The sequence below is a fragment of the Rhyacophila brunnea genome, unplaced genomic scaffold (genome assembly GCF_057557595.1).
Source record: "Rhyacophila brunnea isolate RB1 unplaced genomic scaffold, BYU_Rbru_1.0 scaffold_22, whole genome shotgun sequence".
Classification (NCBI taxonomy): Eukaryota; Metazoa; Arthropoda; class Insecta; order Trichoptera; family Rhyacophilidae; genus Rhyacophila; species Rhyacophila brunnea.
The window spans coordinates 8649621-8669472 of record NW_028232882.1 but is presented as its reverse complement, the minus strand read 5'-3'; the positions used below and the strand labels follow the sequence as shown (position 1 = coordinate 8669472).

Below are 19852 nucleotides of genomic sequence, written 5' to 3'. Positions count from 1 at the left end.
ATTTTCTTACATTAATCTAACATTCTTAAACCTTACGTAGGTATATTCAGTATTGAATATAAAAATAATAGTTACGTTATTCGTACGTTCAAGAATGCCGATCAAATTTGATTCGTGTCAGACTGTCAGACGTCTGTAGCGATTGAATTAGTAATGTCATCAATTTACCTTAATTGATCAGAATGCCCACTGATTGATGGAATTTGAAGTACCTACCTCAGGTTAAACGGATATATAATAAATAATTCGCATGAATCATATACGAATCGATAGCTCAGAGCGGCAATGGGACAACTGGGCGACACACTGTCGAATGAAATAAACAGAGGATAATTACGATTTTATACATAAAGTTGACGAGGAATTTTAATCAGTTTCTAACTACTGCTTAGTGGTTTTAATTCATTTTGCTCTTAACATAATGTTTTTCATTGCAGATTGAGAATTATCATGCCTGTGGCTTTATTAAAAATAAAAGAACTCTCTTCTCATTGGAACTTAAACATAATACGCACAATTAAATCATTATTTACGAGTACATATTTAAATTCACACCAAGACAGTATTAAATAATAATTTAATATAAATAATCATATTAAATATATGTATATTTTAAAAGCACCTATAATTTACGAACGTCCATTGATTATCGAATTCCATTCGATTGCGTGGCGCCCAGTTGTCTTGGCGACGAATCGTCCTAGACCCCGAGCCAGAAAGTAAAAGACATGAGTTCGATTCCCACTCGGTCCAACCTTTTTTCTAAAGCCGGATACTCATTAGCGATCACGATTGTTAATCGCGGCGTTTCAGGTCGCCGAAAGGCACACTTTGAAAATCTATGTAAATAAAACAATTTGTCGTTTATCTATATCCTGTGGGATTTGAATCACTTTTCAATAAAGAATAGATATTATGTGGCGTCTATTTCCAAAAACCGATAAGTCACACATGTGGTCAAAATGTAACAAAAAATACGCACTTATTATTAATATTATGTAATTTTACACAATATTCATTGATCTATATTTTATAAAACTATAACTTCTAAACCCGTCAAAGACATACGAAAAAAACTTTAAAATTTTAACGATTTACGTAAAAACGAATATTTATAATGATACTCGTATCTATAAATAAATCTAAAGAAATTTTATTTTGTTTGGGTTAGGTTAGGTTTATTTTTACAACGTTTTTATTAGGTCATATTCTTATTTGTCCGGTGGTTGTTTGTCCGGTACAAATCTTGCAATCGATTTTTAACTAACTTCCCGACTAGCTAGACATTTTAAACTTTTAGAATAAATCAGAACACGATGCCCATGCATTTTTTTAATACTTTTAGCCATCTTTAAGTAGAATTAAAATCATTTTCAGTTAATTCTGTTTTGTATGAAAAATTATTTCGACACCATTATCGGTTGCTAGGGGTCTGGGGTCCTAGCAACTAAATTATTAATATATACGTGCGTTACTATGGAGATCAATATGACATGTCAAGTACAATTTTTTTTGATCGTTTAAGCTAGTCAAGTCTTGTTTATATAGCTCAACAGAAAATTTAAAAACGTTGTATATAAAAAGTTCTTTTTATCTTGTAATTAGTTTTTTAAATAATTTATTACGAACCTTTGCTTTTTTGTAGAAGTTGGTTCAGTTTATGTTAGGATTTACAGAAACCAATTATTTGAAATGTCAATAAATTTTATTTTTTTTATGTAAAAGGGTCTCATCAGTTAATAAAAATGAGCGTATTGTTGAAAGTTCAAAATATATTGAACAAGAACTAACATCGAATCCAACCAGTTACGCGTGACACACCCACAAAATCACTGTTTACCACGAATGTTGAATTGTGGACTGAGCGGTTTTTGAAAATAGACGCCTCGTATATTATTAATATGTAGGTTCATACTGTTTCGAAACTTAATATTTTTTCCAGAGTTTATTTTGATATACACGCGTCTGGCATTGATTATCAACTTTTGTACCTCTTATCCGAATCTAAATATAAAACATATAATTCTTTAAATTTTTGTCACCCACTCGGCCTATACTTAAGTACTTCGTACTTTAAATATAGCGACCACGGTTTTAGATTTTCTTGCTTTGATCACCTCTAGGCTCATTTATTGCTGAGTCATTTTAATGTTACAATGTCTGAAAATACTTTCTCCCACTATACTGAAGAATAGTACCTATTATTATGAAAAATTATATTACGCTTTTTAAAACTATCGTCCAAATGCAGAGATGTCGACGTTAAGTTTGCCTTAACTAAAACGTTATCACAAGAATAATAATAATAATCACTGTTTATTTTCACTTCCATTATGTTCCACAATGTTACGTTGTTTAAGGCCACTAAAGCAGTTAAGTATGACTATGCATTTGGTCCTATACCTAAAGAGGATCGTATGAATTTGTTGTAGGTACTGCAACATTTAATAGCGATTCCCGAAACATTTTAGTACTTATATATGATAGAATTTGAAATTTTATTTAAAGTTATATTCTCAGTGTTGTCGGCATTATTTGTAAATAAACAAGAAAATGGAGGCCTGTTATGATGCGTTTTAGTAAGGTAAGGTAGGTAATACTATTTGAGATTGTATCGGATTGTTCATCTAAATCAGCGCTTGCCAAACGTTGTGGCGAAAAATATTGTTGGGTATGGTAAAATTTAGGTATCTGATAAGCCGTAGTTGAGCAGCAGGAGATTATGAACTGAGGGTTTTTTTACACATGACATTCATTATTAACTTGTTTCGAATTTCTGGCTTTGAAAAATACGTACCGTACACTCTTATAGATATATTGACACACATGAACGAGGTTAATCGAAAAATATCAGTACCAATCAAAAATATACATGCAAGCATTGACGGATATACTATTCAAGTGCCCCTACTCACAGAAATATTTGGGGATCCGTCTAAAAACACATATATTTTAAATAAAATTCAACTACCAAAAAATTTCGCGAAAATTGTTTGGTATCTGTCTCAAATGTACCTAAATTTCTTAAATCGACTCAATCAAAATCGCGCTTGAAGGTAAGGAAATCTTGCGCTGGCCTTTCTTCCGGGGGTTTCGGGTTCGATACCCAGTGAGGTCACAGCATTTTTACATAGTTTGTGATTTTCCAAAAGCCTGGTTGTTGGATTCTGTTCCACTATTACATACCTACGTAACTAGTCTCACGGGCAGCTTTTTTGAAATAATTTGAAAAATCTTTTAAAAAAATATATACCACATCCAGCAGGCTTCGAACTTGCGGCTCCCGGAATTCTCCCCCATGTGCTTCTAAAAGATTTTTTCCATTGGTTATATATTTCTCTGAATTGTTCTTGAATAAAATAAATAGTTTGTGTGTGTTTACATTTTTCGCTGTTTGCTATGTACACCCGCTACACAGCGACATAGTGTTTAGCGATTCGTGACGTCCCATACGGTCCCATGCATCAACTTCGTAACAAGGAGACCGTGATTAGCAGCATAAGTGGTGGATACCTACGAGAGGAAGAGGAAGGCAACTCGCGTGTTGAAAACTTTCGTGTCTGCATTCTGTAGATGTTTTATAACAACTTACTGTGAAATCAGATTGCATTATTTTTTCTCCAAATTTTGATATTCAGTATCGTACAGTATAATAATAATAATATACATACTTAATACGTATAACGAACACTGTGTTCCTTTTACAATTGCATTTCAATGTTGCCTGTCCGAATATCAATTGAAGAAATTTAATTAATTTGTTTAGATTCGCTTCACTGGCAATGAATTACAGAAACCTCCACAAAAAGATTCCCTCAGACTTAGCTGTCGTGGAAGAATGCAGTCATGTTAATGGAGGTACGAGTATCATTTTCTTGGTCGTAAAATATGGTAGTTTTATTTTCAGATCAAATATTTCTGAATATCCACGCGCGCATATCAAAGTTGCGCATCGCGATTTTCCGACCCCTAGTCAAGAATTCAGGGGTTCCCCAAACTATTGCTGCGATGGAACAGTCCTGAAATTTTAACGGAATACCTTGTTTACTTTTGTAGGGTTGGTAAATACATATAATTACAATCAATAAATTAAAAAAAAAATGAGAAGCAATTATATATTTGATAAATATGTTTAAAACATAAAAATATAAGTGAATGAAGTTCTTAATTACTGTATTGCAAATCTTCTTGATATCAGGCAAAATATTAGAAAGTTGAATTCTTATATCTAGGTGGCGTCGAGCTTATTTCTGGACTTTGACTTCGTTGCAGCATAATAAGAAAATCCTGCTTCCCATAAATATTTCGTAGTGGACGAAAGTAAAACAATACTCGCTTGTTTTGACACACTGGGTACTCTTCTGATAAATTTGCGGAACATCTATTTACTTTCCGCGGAACATAGTTTGGGAAACCCTGGACTCTAGGCAACCGTCGTCAAACTATCTTATCTTTTCATTGCCAAACGCGAGACCCGTTTGGCTCAATTGAAGTCAATTAATGTTGTAACTCAAAAGGTAAATTTAATTCTCTATATGCATGATCAAAACTCTGCCGAACCGTCGCAGGATTAGATTCACATAACTCTAATTGTTATTTGATATCAATCAATAATTGGACATACATAATTTTGAAAAACACTTTCTGAGAAAATATATTATAACCAATAGAAAAATCTTTCTGAAAAAAGTAAGCTACCCCGGCAGGGAATCGAACCCCGCATCTCCTGGGTTTACGCCCCGTCCGTTGCATTTACCTCTATGCTACAAGGCGACGTACTAATTGCGACAAATTTTAACTATTGGCCTTTTTAATACCTACTCATCAGCGTTCTTCTAAATCTGATTTAGAAGAACGCTAATTAGTAGGTATTAAAAAGGCCAATAGTTAAAATTTGTCGCAATTAGTACGTCGCCTTGTAGCATAGAGGTAAATGCAACGGACGGGGCGTAAACCCAGGAGATGCAGGGTTCGATTCCCTGCCGGGTTATAATATATTTTCTCAGACAGTGTTTTTCAAAATTATGTATGTTCAATAATCAGAATTGTACATTCTTAAATCTTGTGAATTATTCGTTGAATAAAAGAAATAGTTAATTACAATCAATAATTATTGTCAAACGACGCTTTTTTGTGTTTTTGTTCTTATGTAAATATTATGCCGTTTTATTTTGATTGAAAGTTTGAACTTTGCCTCGGATATAATTTGCTCGCACATCGTGTTTTTATGGATTTTGCTTTGCATTAAAATCGCTGCCTACACGCTAAAAAGCTAACTCAAACGCTGTAATAATTAATCATTAACATTTCTTTTGCGTGATTTGACCACTTTGGAAATATCGACCTGAAAATTGTATAATATGTGCCTATGTATCGAATATAATATGTTTATGTAAAATGTGTAAGTACTGTCTCAAATTTTGCGTTTGAACCCTCATTATTAACGTCGTTATACCTGTAATGCTATTATCAATATATTGAAGGAAACTTTATTTGTATAGACCGAGCTTAAATGTTTGAAAATGAAAGAGACTAAGCCCGGTCGTACATATACAAAATCGTCCCGACTGGGACATGGTCAATTTAGCCAATAGGATTAAATTTAGCAACAATAAATTAGTTCTGATTAAATTATTTATTTTCAATAAAAATTAACTGGCACGTCGATATTATAGATAGACACATGCGCAGAATTAGGACCACTGAGTTTCAACTTTTGCGACAGGCTTTATACAAGGATCGGCTGTGGTCGAGCGCATTGATACTTACATACCCCTATCATAATTTACGTTTTTGATGTACCTACTCTTTTTATCGAGGATGTACCTATTGTGAGATGCTTAGTTATAATTTTTTTTATATATATTTGCTTTAAATTATCTGTAACGCATGAGAGAAAACATATGAAAATGTGTAAGAGAGAGCGAAACAGGGTGAATACGTATTAAACATACAATGGTTGTAAATTTTTAAATCGGGGGGAATCGTTTATTTTAACTGGTTCATGAAAGAACTCTCAAGTTGGTTTGAGAGATGCTTACAGTGCGTATCGATTAGAGTATCGAGAAATTAGTGTATTATCCAAGAGATTTATGGTTTATTATAATAGGGATAGGGCGCTGTAACCTATTGTAACCTTAGGCATCATACACAATCAATCAAAAAATAGAAACATTATGTATGAAGAAGAACCATCACCTAAACGTCCCCGCTTGACAAATGAACAAGTTCAGCGATTGCGTGGTCGGCAAAGTCAGGAGATTACAAAGACACCGCCAGGCTGATGCAGCAGCTCAAAGACAACGAAATTAAGTCTGAATCACCAGAACAAAGACAGTTAGATAGAAAATACACGCCAACGTATGAGAAAGAGTAATGTTGAGAGGTGATACTTACATTTGGGTTTCGGGAATTTCCCGACAGGAATTCTCGAGATTTTTTTCAATTTTCTATCCTGAATCTCGAGAATTGAATTTTTTTACATTTCGGGTAATCCCGGATCTCGAGAATCTTTTCTCGGGATTCGGGATTTCTTTATTATCATTGAAAAAACGATTTTCTATATGAAAAAAGTGAACAGAAAACTCAAAACGCTCAAAGACTGATCGGGGCATTTAACAAATACAAGCCAATGTCATCCGGGAATTTTATGTCTCAAAAGTGTACGCAATTGTCAAACGTAGCGATTGACAGTCTGTGTTTTTTGAATTCCTATTTTAAAAATAGGTAATATTTTCAATTATTTTTGTTTTGCTACTTCTATTTTGTATAGATTTTAGGATTTTTACAGGTTTTTTTTAATTTCCCGATATCTCGAGAATTCTTTTCTGGAAATCCCGAATCTAGAGAATTCAAAATTTCATCATTTCGGGAAATCCCGAATCTCGAGATTGAGATTTTCTCGGGAAATACCCTGCTACTGCCACCAGGTGATATTTGCTAGTATTTTAATAAACTTGATTCACTGTTAGACTGGGCACCACATCTGCCAGAGGTGTTCATTACAGTCTAATAATGGACTCAAATCCTGATGAAGTCACTGCTTAAACTTAAAGTGTTATTCACATGTGTGAACATATGGAATCCTTATTCGGTCGTGCATATATCACGGGGGTTTTAATTTACCTGAGTCAGTTAACTGGGCGCCATCTATTCTATACACAATACTGCTAGAGACCGCTATCAGTAGCTATCGAGGGTAGTTTTTCATGTTTCTGTATCGAAGTATTAGCACTTATTGTAACAATTACAATAAATTCGTTGTAATTGTTAAAATAAGTGCTGATTTAACTCTTGGCTGTGCTAAATTTTAGAGCGAGATAGAACGTTTTGACTGTTTTAGACGGCTAACTTATTGTCCATAGCAGTCTTGTGTATAGAATAGATGCGCTGGTACTCGATTCAGATTCGTATTATGTTATAGCACCGAAATTACCTAATGCTGGTAGTTAAGGCTTTTTAATTTCAGTTTTTTTTTCTCTCTGGCAGGTCGTCAAGTTGATGGCATATGGCATACGTCGATCGTCGCGTATGGGCAAGAGTATTTCTTCGGAGGCGGTGGTATCCAGAGTTGTCCTCCGGTGAGTATTTCATATGTTTCTTTATCATAATGTATGTTTCCAGTGATGGCAATCAGTGCTGGGTTTAGACTTTAGGGACTTGGGGCACTGCACCCCACTACTTCCTAATGATAAAAAAATAATATAAAAACCAGAAAACTCCCTACTACCAATGTAGGAATCTAGTAAAAATACGAATGTAGGTATCTCTTCCCTATACAATTATTATCGAAAATGACAATGGTGACAGTCCAGTAGCGAAGGGTGGATGTAGGCTGTTAGGATACGTGGTTGTCTTTATTCCATTAAGACTACAATTTACAGATGGTGTTGGTTAGTTTTAAAAAACCAAACCATGGTGGTTTTGGTATACTTTGGGCGATACGACAAAATTGTGCACACTTTTTCATTCATACTTATTTGTTTTCGTTGGATTAAGAATACATATTATTACACATAGCGTTGCTTCATTTTTTTTTAAATTCATTAAGCCATGCCTAAACCAAACTATAATTAGGTACTATATAAAAAAAAGTATTCTATCTATGAAATATCCAAAGTTATGTATGATTTAATTGCATAATTTTAGATATTTTTAAAAACTAACCAACACCGTCTATATTTCTATGAAAACAAATACGTATGACTGACAAAGTTTAGCGTGCACTATTTATGGTTGATCTTAACAGCCTACCTTCACCCTTCGCCACTAGGTGACACATAATTATATTACTTTGTTTGTGTACAACCTACGTATCTGAAAGGTAATATTCAGGGAACTCATAAATAATGGGAACTGAAATACCCAACGGGTAAGGCGATAGCAGGTAACCGTCTCGAGTAAGGAAGAATCCGGGTTAAACTTACACACGTGTCAAGAATACGTTGTACGTCGAATACTAAAAACTGCTCTCAGTTTATGCATTTACGCTCATTTAATGTTGGTTTATTACACACTATTGCACGTGCATAATGCGTGCTTCATTTTCGTAGGACACTCACACATTAAAAAACTCTGCTTCAATTTGCGGCGTATTGAATATAGCCTATCGGTATTCTATTTATTATCTGTTCTGTGGTAATATTATATAGAAGAACCTCGATATAACGGACTAATGCGGGTGAGGGGGTATCCGGTTTTGGGCGTGTTGTTTCTTCTTCCTTACTATCTTCACTTTCATCCTCATTTTCCATGATCATAACTTCATCTGCTATTTCACTTTCAATCATGATGTGATATCTGGGGTCACCTTCATCCACTTCTAACCATTGTAAATTTATTTAAAATTTATTTAAAATTAATGCATTCACTTCACGTTAACAAATTAAATTGCTGTACAGCTATGTGAATTAGCGGCCATCGTTGCAAACGTCAGTTCTACGTTCAGTCTACGAGCAGGAAGGCATTATGACTCGAATTCTAGTGTGATATAACAGATATAAGGGACAAAATATCCGGTCAAATGTAAAAATTGTTATAAAAACATCCTGTTAATATTATACATTTTTAAATCAAAGTGTTTTCGCTCGTAAAAAAATGTTTCGTGCATGATAATTACGTGATACCCCTCACACTCGAATTCGAACATGGCAAATAATAGTAAAGAGAGGAGAAAACAAAATAAAAAACATTATACAATATAATTAAATGTCACAAACAAAATATACAGCATATAACTGAAAATGTCTATGTCTTTGGGGAGCGCGTTGGCTAGTCTAATAAAGGAGTAGGTACTCCATCAATTCAATTAATATCTACATATTTTTTGACACTGCGTAAAACATTTCATACGTGGTCGGCCTGTTGGTATTAGGCGGTCTGCACCCAATGAGGTTGTATATCGTTAAGTCGCTGGTGAGCCCAAACTGAACGTGGACGATTTTCGCTGTAAATCCGTCTCTAAGGCGTTCCGCTCACGAGAATACTCAAAAAAGACGCGACTGAAACTAAAATTCCAGCCAGTATCTAGCAGTTCTAGATAATGTATTTCAATGGCGGCTCGCTGACGGCAAGACTGGAATCTCTTAGTTTCAAAACGTTCGCGATCGAAACCGAAGAGATGCGATATGCTAGTCTCCCAGTCTATCAGTTTCCAGTCACCCATAAAACAGTGGTACCAATATTAGTAGATTCGATGAAAAATCTTATTTTCTTACCAAAATTGTTAGCAATGAACAATAATAAATAGCAATATCAAGTCAAGACGTCAAAAGTTAAAGATAAAATATATGTTAGATGTTGAGAAGAGTCTGTATAATTACATTCTGTCAGAATATTCCCGTAAAGATATTACGGAAAAAACTTACAATAGAGTTGGAAAGATAATGGGTTTGACAGTTTGAGGTTATGAGATTATTATTGTAAGTGGGTTTCAGTAGCGCCGTGTGCGAAGCATCAGTCATTTTGCCAGCTTATGAGTTCCATCCAGTTTGTCGGATTTTAGTTTCTTCATGAGCGAAGGGCATTAGAGCACAGCATCTCTTAGTAAAACAGATCACTTTTATACGAGTAGATGTTATGATGTATTTATTTTACCACCGGTGTGAGAAACCAGTGCCTTGCTCATTAGACTACTAATTCCGAACGCGAAATAGAACTTTAAGCTCATTAATTACTATTGATTTTTTCTCGTGACAATTTGGACAAAATAAGTTCACGTAGGCATGCAATCGTGAAGAAACCAGTCAATTTGATTTATGATACAAAACATTTTGTCTCTAATTTGCCTTTGTCCGTTGTGGTGTTTCTTCTCAAATAGAAAAATACAATGTTTTCTTGGCAAGAGTTTTTTTTTTGTTATTGGATAAACGGAGTGGATGTATTTTCGTTTGTTTACTTGCGGACTCCGAGGAGTTAGGAAGCGACGTCGTCACGAAAAGGTCAAGATTTTAAAAATAGCAACAACTCAATCAGATCGACTTAGAGTTGTCTTAACGATACAATATACTACTTATCTTTAAATAAATAAAAAAAACATGTTCTAGAAGATAATTTTGCGACGATTTTGTTTAATGATGCGGATGCAGGGAACTCAGAAATAATCTGTTCTGTGTGCGGATGTCAACGTCGTCGGTTTTAGGACAATGGGTACAGCCGGGACCTTTCAGAGAAAATGCGAGGATACTGCCATTTTAAAACTGATATTTTTGAAAACCCAAATCAAAACCATGGCGAAGAAAATGTAAACGCTAGTTTTACGCAGTATACTGACAGAACTAGTTATTTAGTCACTTTGGATATTGACATATTCCACCTGCGTCGGTTAAGTATAGGTGGCATTGTTTTATAAATTTTTAAAATAGGGTCTGCTTCGCTCTTTCGGTGTACTTCCTTTTATCTAATTTATATTTTTTGTATTTAACTGTTAATTCACGTCAGCTGAGGCATGGTCTAAAAAGATCGTGACTAGGCGATGCGCGGAATGCGGGTCGCGGGTGCAAATGACGGAAGCCGAACGAAATATAATGTTTCATAAAAGTTCAACATGCGTCCTTTTTATGTTATGTTTATTATTATATTCGTAATTAGGGAATCCAATCCCGAGCCAAAATTCTGATCCCGGGATTTCGGGATTACAATTCGACAATCCCGGGATCCCGGGACTGGTCCCGGGATTGGCATTTTTTTACATTGTTAATATAAAATTTTTATATTTACAAATAACATTGATAAAATCGGTCAAAAATAAATCTAGTATAATTTATACTATTTAAGACATTTATTGTTAATATTGTATACGTTCAATCTTGGAAATACACAAGTTTAATGGAGTAAATATTATTGTAATATAAATAATAATGTGAATTTAATATGAGATTGCTGTTTCTGATAGAAAAGACATAATGAATGGATTAGCGAGATTTAAAATAGTAAAGCAAATAATCATGGCGTACTTATGGCCTTTCCGCTTCATAAATCTAATTAGTCACCCAAATATGAAACTGCCGTAAAACGTATGATATCATGGTGGAATTACTTTGTTAAAAGTGCGAAGCATTGTTTTTTCCAATCTTTCTCATTTTTAATAATTTATGTGAAAAAATAAAATGAATCGGCAACCTACACATGGGTATAAATCAAACTTCATTCAAACTCAGTTTATTTCTAATGTAGTTATTTTTTATTAAAAGTATTTTTTCTTTTATATTTTCGCTTTTATTTTATTTTCCATAAAAATTGGTAAAAAAATCAATCCCGAAATCCCGGGATTATGTTTATCAATCCCGGGATTCATATGTATTGAGAATAGCTCGGGATCCCGGGATTGGAATCCCTATTCGTAATAATAATAGTATATTCATTGACATGTTTTCTTTTTTAAGTACATACGTAAATTTTTTTAGTCATCTTTACACGAGTTAAGAATATTTTCATCCGACGCCATGACAAAACGAATCGACGTGCAGACGCCTCGACTATCGCTCCCCGAATGACAACGTGGCCGTAATTTCGTTCTATATACAGTTGAAAATTATTTGTCGTTTCACTTATGTACGCTCTTAAATGCTGGTATATTTCTTTTTTTTTATATAAAATACTGTTTTATTAATATTTATTTTCTTCTAAATGTCATGTTGTTAACGTCTTAAATTAATAATTTGTAATGTTCACTAAGTATATATAGGTAGGTAGGTACCTACTTAAAAAAAAAAGAATTAATTTGAAACAATCTAAAGCAGGTATGTCCTGCTTCAAGTAGGCTGTATATAACCTCCAATTGTTATTCTTCAACTTGAACAAACGTGGACACTAACCCATTCACAGTCACAAATAAATTCTCAATTCTCCACCCGTCGTTAAAATGATACATTTTGGTCTTCGTTTGGGCACTCATTGTCGTGCTATTCTCTTACTGTGCAAAAAGCCTACTGCGCGACGGTAATATAAAACGACACCTCAGTTTAAAGCGCGGGGATTCACATCCCCCCTTTCTCTCACTCCCGCGGCATACCGTGAGTGATGCAATACGAATTAAGTGATATGACGAGTTCATATGAGGAAAAAATGCTTCCCTACAAAATCTTATAATATTAATCATATTTTATTACAACTGACTACTATTCGACGCCTGCATTCTGACGGTGCTGCTTTAAATTAATGTCATATTTTTCCTGAAAGGACATGGTTCTATTTATCGCTGTTCTGTTTTGTCACCGTTCTTCGTGTTCTGTTATATCATGTCTGTTTAGTCATGGAACCTTTTCAAATATTTAGCCTCTCACTCTCTCTACAGAAGATGATTTTCTTCAACATCTTTGGTTTGATCCACCGGTGTGCCCGGTCGGACATTGTTTTTTAGTTTGTAGTGATTAAACTATAAAGAAAAAAGAATGCGTACGATTTCTTAGCTTTAATTTATATATAAGATATTTTTCTCACATTTTTCTCACGGTCGTATAAATTTAATGCAGTTTCTATTCACGTCCAGTTCTTGTATTTGATTTTGAATTTAAAAAACGAAATTGCCGGTGGACTACTTTTTCGACGTCCTTAAAATATGTTTTTATTTTTGAAAAATAATCGTAAAATTAAACCAGGTGTTTATTTTGATTTAACACAAAAATTACATTTAATAAAAAAATGTTTTAAGAGGCCTTCGGTATGACAGACATGAGTGATTCCCATCCGTGAATTATTTCCCGCAATTTTTCTTAATTGTGGCACTTCTCATTTGACTGTTAAGTGTGTTTTCATTTTTTTTTCTATTACTAAATTTAACTACCTATTTCTGTCTCCAAGTTCGCACAAGTTCGCACGGTGAATTTTCTTTATTTTCCGATGTTTATTTCGTCATAGTCAACTAGTAGTAGAACAAGGGGCAAATCGTCGGTAATTTTCTACAAACACGTATCTCAATTTTTGTCAGTTTTGAGTTGTTTGATGTAATGAATTCAGAATTTGAATACGCACATATTCCACTAACAAGTATCTCAAAACATACTTTACAACATAATATATTTAAGCAATAACAAAAACTCACAATAAAAGAATTTTATAAATATTATAAACTCGTATCTTGAGTTACGTGTTTGTAAGTATACAGAATACTGAACTCCGACAGATGATTGTACTGAAGCTCTTTCTCGTAAGTCAAGATACGTGTTTGCTGCAGTAATATTCACAGTAAAGTTGCAACGCATTCTCGATTCTCCGACAATATGACTGATCGGTCGAAAGTATAGTGCGATAAATTGAAGAAACATAACATTTTTTTCATGAAAATATGTGTAACTATACTAAATGAATATTTCATAGAAGAAAATGTATTTCTTAGTTAAAAACTGATAGAATAAAGTTGTTATTTGCCTCTCCTGAAAAGTTGTGTTTTTTGAGATTCGTGTTTGTAGAAAATTACAGACGAAATGGTATACTCCATGGTTTCCCAAACTATGGGTCGCGACCCACCAGTGAGTCGCGAGCGAATATTGAGTGGGCCCTCGCCACTGTATACATGAATTTAAAAAAATAGGAAGTGATAAATTTGATATTTCATTCAGCTATTTATAATTCCTAAAAATTGAAATAAACTTAAGTTACGGAAAATATTGTGATAAAATAATAATAATTTGAATTGCCAATGCACTACAGATGGCAGCACGAAACGAACGAAACACATGTCGTGAGCCCGTCCCTAGCGAAACGTTAGTTATCCAGGGGAAAAGTACTGACACGATTAGTGGAATTGCGTAATGAAGTTACAATTTACTTGGAAGGAAAAACTGAATATATTAAACATCTACTGGACGAAGAATTCATTCTCAAGCTCACTTATTTGGCGGATATTTTTTTGAAATTAAACGAACTTAATTTGTATTTGCAAGGATCAAACGGATCAGACATTTTTGCAGTTCACGATAAAATTCTAGCGTTAATGAAAAAGCTTATGTTGTGGAAAAGTTGTATTGAGAATGGCAAGTATGATTGTTTTAAAACACTTGAAACTTTTATTATTGAAAACCAAGTGCAGCCTAAGATGAACGTACTGTCTGAAATTTCCAGTCATTTATCACTGTTAATAAATAACTTTGACGACTATTTTGGGGAAGAGATGGAAAAGTTTGATTCGTTGCGTTGGATTTGTAACCCATTTCAAGACGACTTACCAACTAGTATGTCAACAAAAGCAAATGAAGAACTCATTGATTTATCAGAAGATACGTCACTGAAAAATAGTTTCAATCGTTCTGGCTCTCAGTTGCTGATAATTATCTTTGCCTGTTCGATGAAGCTATGAAAGTCCTCCTCCTCTTTACTACCTCATATCTATGTGAGGTCAGATTTTCGGCTATGGTTAACATTAAAACTAAATACTGAAATAAATTGGATATATCAAACTCACTGCGATTAAAAGTAACTAAAATTGAAGTTGATGCTAAAACTGTAATGAAGAAAAATAAGAAACAAATACATCCTTTCCATTGAAATAACTTTGTAAAAAAACCTTGGAGGTGTAGGTATTTAAGTAATATTTTTTTTATTTAAGTTGTGTTTCTTATTTCAACAGTCTTTCATTCATATTGCTAACACTTTATTTACAATTATACACAATATTTTTTTAATTTCAATTAGAACAAATAAGACAGCATTAAGTAGTTCCACGACTCGCCACTAGGGAATCTGAGCATTACCAATATTTATGCCTTCTTTTCTCTAAGACAGCTAAGAGGTGGGTCCCGATATTGGAAATGGTTGTTAGATGGGTCGGAGCCCAGTCAACTTTGGGAACCACTGGTATACTCACATATAACATTAAAGCTCGAATGTTTTGTTTGGTATAATAATATGTTTTAAAAATTATAGTCGAACAAGGCGTCATAAAAATATTTAAATATATTTCTTTTATGGTGTAACTGTAAAGGGACAAAACCTGGACATGCGGTGGATACTTACTTAAATTTTAGTCAATCAGCGCATCTATTCTACACACAAGAGTGCTTTCGGCCGCTACGGCAGCTATCTAGGGTAGGCTTGTATCGAAGTATTAGCACTTATTGTAACAATTACACTGTTGCGTGAAAATTCAAAAGCTGCTGAACTTTTTTGATCATTGCATGCAATTTGGCAACTTCCACAATGGTACGTGTTTACACGTACATTTTCTTATTACGGCCGCGATAAGACGTACTGTCAGCAGTAAATCCATGCTCTCGTAAACGGGGTGTAAGTCGTTCGTGCGCAGTAGAAGGAATCGCAATCTGTGCAATTTCTAGGTTAAGGAGGAGGGGCATGCCAGCAGAGAACCTAGCGGAAAAATACGAAGCTTGCAATTTGAGATTTTTTTTTGATAATTTACAATTTCAACTGTATTAATTAATAAATATGTATCTGAAAACATTAAAAAGATTTTTATTTATTTTTTAATTTAAAGCTAAACTTACAATTGTAAAAAATGTACCTAAGTAATAAAATGTGAATTCGTTGCAGGGTCACATCTTATTATTACATTATATTTTATGGTCATATTTATTATTAAAATTTAGCTTATTAAATTTTCAATTTTTCGTCGTTTAGATTTTTGACTAATTCATCGTTTTAATATTTTTTATATTTATTTAAAAAAAAACATCGATTTTTATAAAAATATAAATGTGTATAACTTGAAATCCTTTTTATTTATATATTCACACAACGTAAGGCCTCGTGATACGCTCGATTAAGACCGATTATGGTGCGGGGCGGGTTGGTTTGGAGGGGTCTATGTTTGTGTTGATCCACTATGAAAATTGAAGTGCTATAAGCTGCCAACGAGTTCTGGTCAAAACTCAGCGGCAATCCGATATTTTTAGTTTTCCGACTTTCCTAACGGTCGGTTGCATCTTAGAATATGTTTTAAAATTAAATTTTAGTTTTCTAGCTCGTTTAGAAGTGAGAAATATAAACTCTGTCATGTTGAAATTTAAAATTCGATTTTTTCGTACGTTAGAAAATAACAAGACAAGATATATAACATCAATATTCTTCTAACTAAGACAATCACAAGTAATACTTTTGACATGTTCACCTACATAATTGTTCAGCATAAATTAAAATATTTGGAACGTTGCCTCTCAGAATGCGGGCAGACTGCATTTCTTTCTAGATTATTATGCCAGTATTCGTCATAGTTAGTACTGTTATTCTTGTCGTCGCGATATCTAAAATGCTGAACTCATGAAAACCGTTGCCCACAGTAACGTGATACAAAACCTCGCGGGGTTGAGGATTGGGGATTCAAAGAAGGAAATTTAGGAGAAATTCTAGGGGAGGTTCTGCAACAAAATGGATAATAAAAACAAATTAGGATTTTACAATGGAATGCCAGAAGTATGAAGCAAAAAAAGAATGATATAGAACTTTACTCAATAAGACAAAAAATAACAATAGCATTAATCTCAGAGACTTGGCTGAGGTCTGAATTAGACTACTGAAATTCAATGATTACACGATGTATCGAAAATATAGAGGGGATGGATACGGAGGAGAGCGATTCTGGTGCATAAAACACTGGCGTCTAAAGAAGAAAGATAGAAAGACGGAAGAGCTAGGCAAAATAATTATAAAGCAATTTAACAGAATAGGAGTGAGGACCTGATCGACGGATCCCCTTCTAGAAGAGAAGAGGCGATATGACAGCGAGTCGCAGTCAAAGCCTCGGTAAAATCACAAAACAAAAGAAAAAAAATACCGATGGCTATATTCAATAAGCCGCATCTTGATGCAGGGTTTTGAATGTGTGAGTGTCATACGAAAATGAAGTGTAATATAGTGTGTGTAATACACCAACATCAAATGAGCGTAAATGCATAAACCGAGAGCAGTTTTCAGTATTCGACGTAAAACGTTATTCTTGACACGCACGTGTGTAAGTTTAGCCCGGATTCTTCTTTCCACGAGTCGGTTACCTGCTATCGCCTTACCCGTTATGTATTTCAGTTCCCATTATTTCTGAGTTCCCTGGGGATAGCCTAGCGTAGCCCAATAGGTAGGGATTGCTATAATACCGGTATTTCAAAACCGGTATCCCAGTATTTTTTGATACCGAAATACCGGTTTTAAAAATCAGACAATACCGTAGTGCAATGCAATAGTGCACACTTTTTCAGTCATACTCATTTGTTTTCGTTAAATTAAGAATAGGTTCATATTAGAGACGTAGTGGGTTAGTTTTTTATTTATTCATTAAACCCTACTTACGTCAAACCATAATCGATAAAAAATATTCTTCTATCTATAAAATGTATGGTTTAATGGTATAAATTTAGATATTTTAGATAAACGAATATTTTTTTATTATTATTTACTATGGCTTGGATTAATCAGGCTTTGATTGAATTTTTAAAACTAACAAACACTATGTACGAATAATTAGTCTTAGTTCAATGAAAACAAATACGTTTAACCGACAAAGTTTAGTATGCACTGTTTATGTCGGATCTTAACAGTATACATTCACCCTTCGCCACTAATTAATACAATAGGTAAATGTTACCTGTTAGGTGGAGAACTTTTTTGTCTGTCTAGTCTTCCAAGTTTCCATACAGCCTACCTCCCCCCTTCGCTACCTATGCTATTTTTAAATTAATATGTATTATTTCTATTTGTTCTGTACTCGAGTTTACGATCGTCATGTCGAAATTTCTATGACTTGCAATGAGATACTCTGTTGCATTGTCTGCCAAATATTATATTCCACAGTTTTTCTTTCACTATCTTACAAACTTACGGCCCGTACGACCATGTACAAGACCACGGCCAATGCTGTACATCCAATGCGACCAGTTGAAAACTTTTCTTCATCACGAATAAAATGATGAAATTCATCAATACTCAGTCCAGGTCAAGTGTAATGAATAATTATGAATTTATAAGTACTTACCTAAATGCAATTATTTTTATTTAAGATTCACAAGATTTAAGAGTTCTATATTATTATACCATGAAGTGTATATTCATGTGACATCCCTTGACAAAATGCCGCCCCATTTTTGTATACGGTATTTTTTATCATCCGTGCACGCGTCATTTCTGGTCACCATTGACGTTGAAGGTCAACGAAAGTAAACTAGACATCGCGAACCCGGCAAAAAATGACAGTCCTGTTGAACCTTTTTGTTAATTAATACATTTTGTTTCAAACCAGTGAGCTGATTTTTTAATGGAAAGATAATTTCATTATTACTAACTTTAGGTATGTAGCTATTTCTATATATTATTCCAAATGATTCTACTCGATTTGCCGCCCTTCGAGTAACTGCCGCCCCCAAGCGACGCTCTACCCCCACGGGACGTCACTGCATGGACGTCTCAACCTCAACAAAGATTGGACTGATTTTATAATCTATACTCTACGTCTAGGATTATTTATTTTGTGCTTTTTTGCAATTCATTTATAATTTTAATACATCCTGACGGACATTTTCAATTAGTGCTTTGGCCATTTTCAGATATACAAGGTTGCATAGATTGCCGCTATTATGTGTAGGCGACAATATAGAAATCACGCTAAGTGCGACCTCTATATTCTATCAATAAATCAGTGATTCCTAACCTTTTTGCATGGCAGAACCCTTGAAATATTTTTTTTAGAAACTCGAGGAACTCTTATTTGACAGGCAAATATTAAGGCACGGATAGGAAAAAATATTAAATATACACGCATTTAACTAGGCAGTGATAAACGAGGTAAAGTACCTACTGCTTAACCATCATTTAAGAAAATGGCTGAAATTACTGAATTAACCAATATTATAGTCAAACAAAGTGCCCTTATTGAAAAACATGAAAAAAGTGGAGAGAATTGAGGAATTCCTCAAAATAAATTCATTTAAATTAAATAATGCAACTCCCAGTGACTCGAATACTGTGTGTACTTCGCCAGTAATTAAGTCCATCGTAATTAGTGACAATACGGTAAAACCAATTACCACGGCAAGTTCAAAATCGACGATTGAAACGCGCGCGCAAACGAAGCGCCGAGCATCGACCAAACAACAAATCTATGCAAATTCAAAAAATGCCGCGTTAGAACGATCGCGTCCTGGAAAGGAAAATTATCCTGCACTCGGGGTTATCCCAGCAGTCGCCCCAGAAGAGGATTCCTCATCGTCACCCGAGGCCTCACAACCGAAACCACCAGTTGAAAGTTTACCTACGCCTGGGATTGTTGATGGATGGGCCACCGTTGCACGGAAGCGGCGTGTCGCGGTTCGGGGAAACCTCGCTGGACGAGCGAAAACTGTTGTGAAGCAGTATCACATCTGCCCGCTTCACAGAGATACAACAACGGCTGATGTTTTAACCTACATATTTAAAT

At 34.4% G+C, this 19852-nt stretch overlaps 1 protein-coding gene across 9 annotated transcripts in view; it reads left to right on the top strand.

Moving 5' to 3' along the window:
- Positions 1–19852, top strand: part of LOC147070011 (uncharacterized) — a 70740-nt gene that overhangs the window by 8051 nt on the left and 42837 nt on the right. For all 9 annotated transcript variants that reach the window (XM_085949365.1, XM_085949364.1, XM_085949362.1 and 6 more), the window contains one exon: positions 7489–7580. In XM_085949365.1, coding sequence (XP_085805491.1) covers positions 7489–7580 — 92 coding nt within the window. The remainder of the gene's footprint in view (positions 1–7488; positions 7581–19852) is intronic.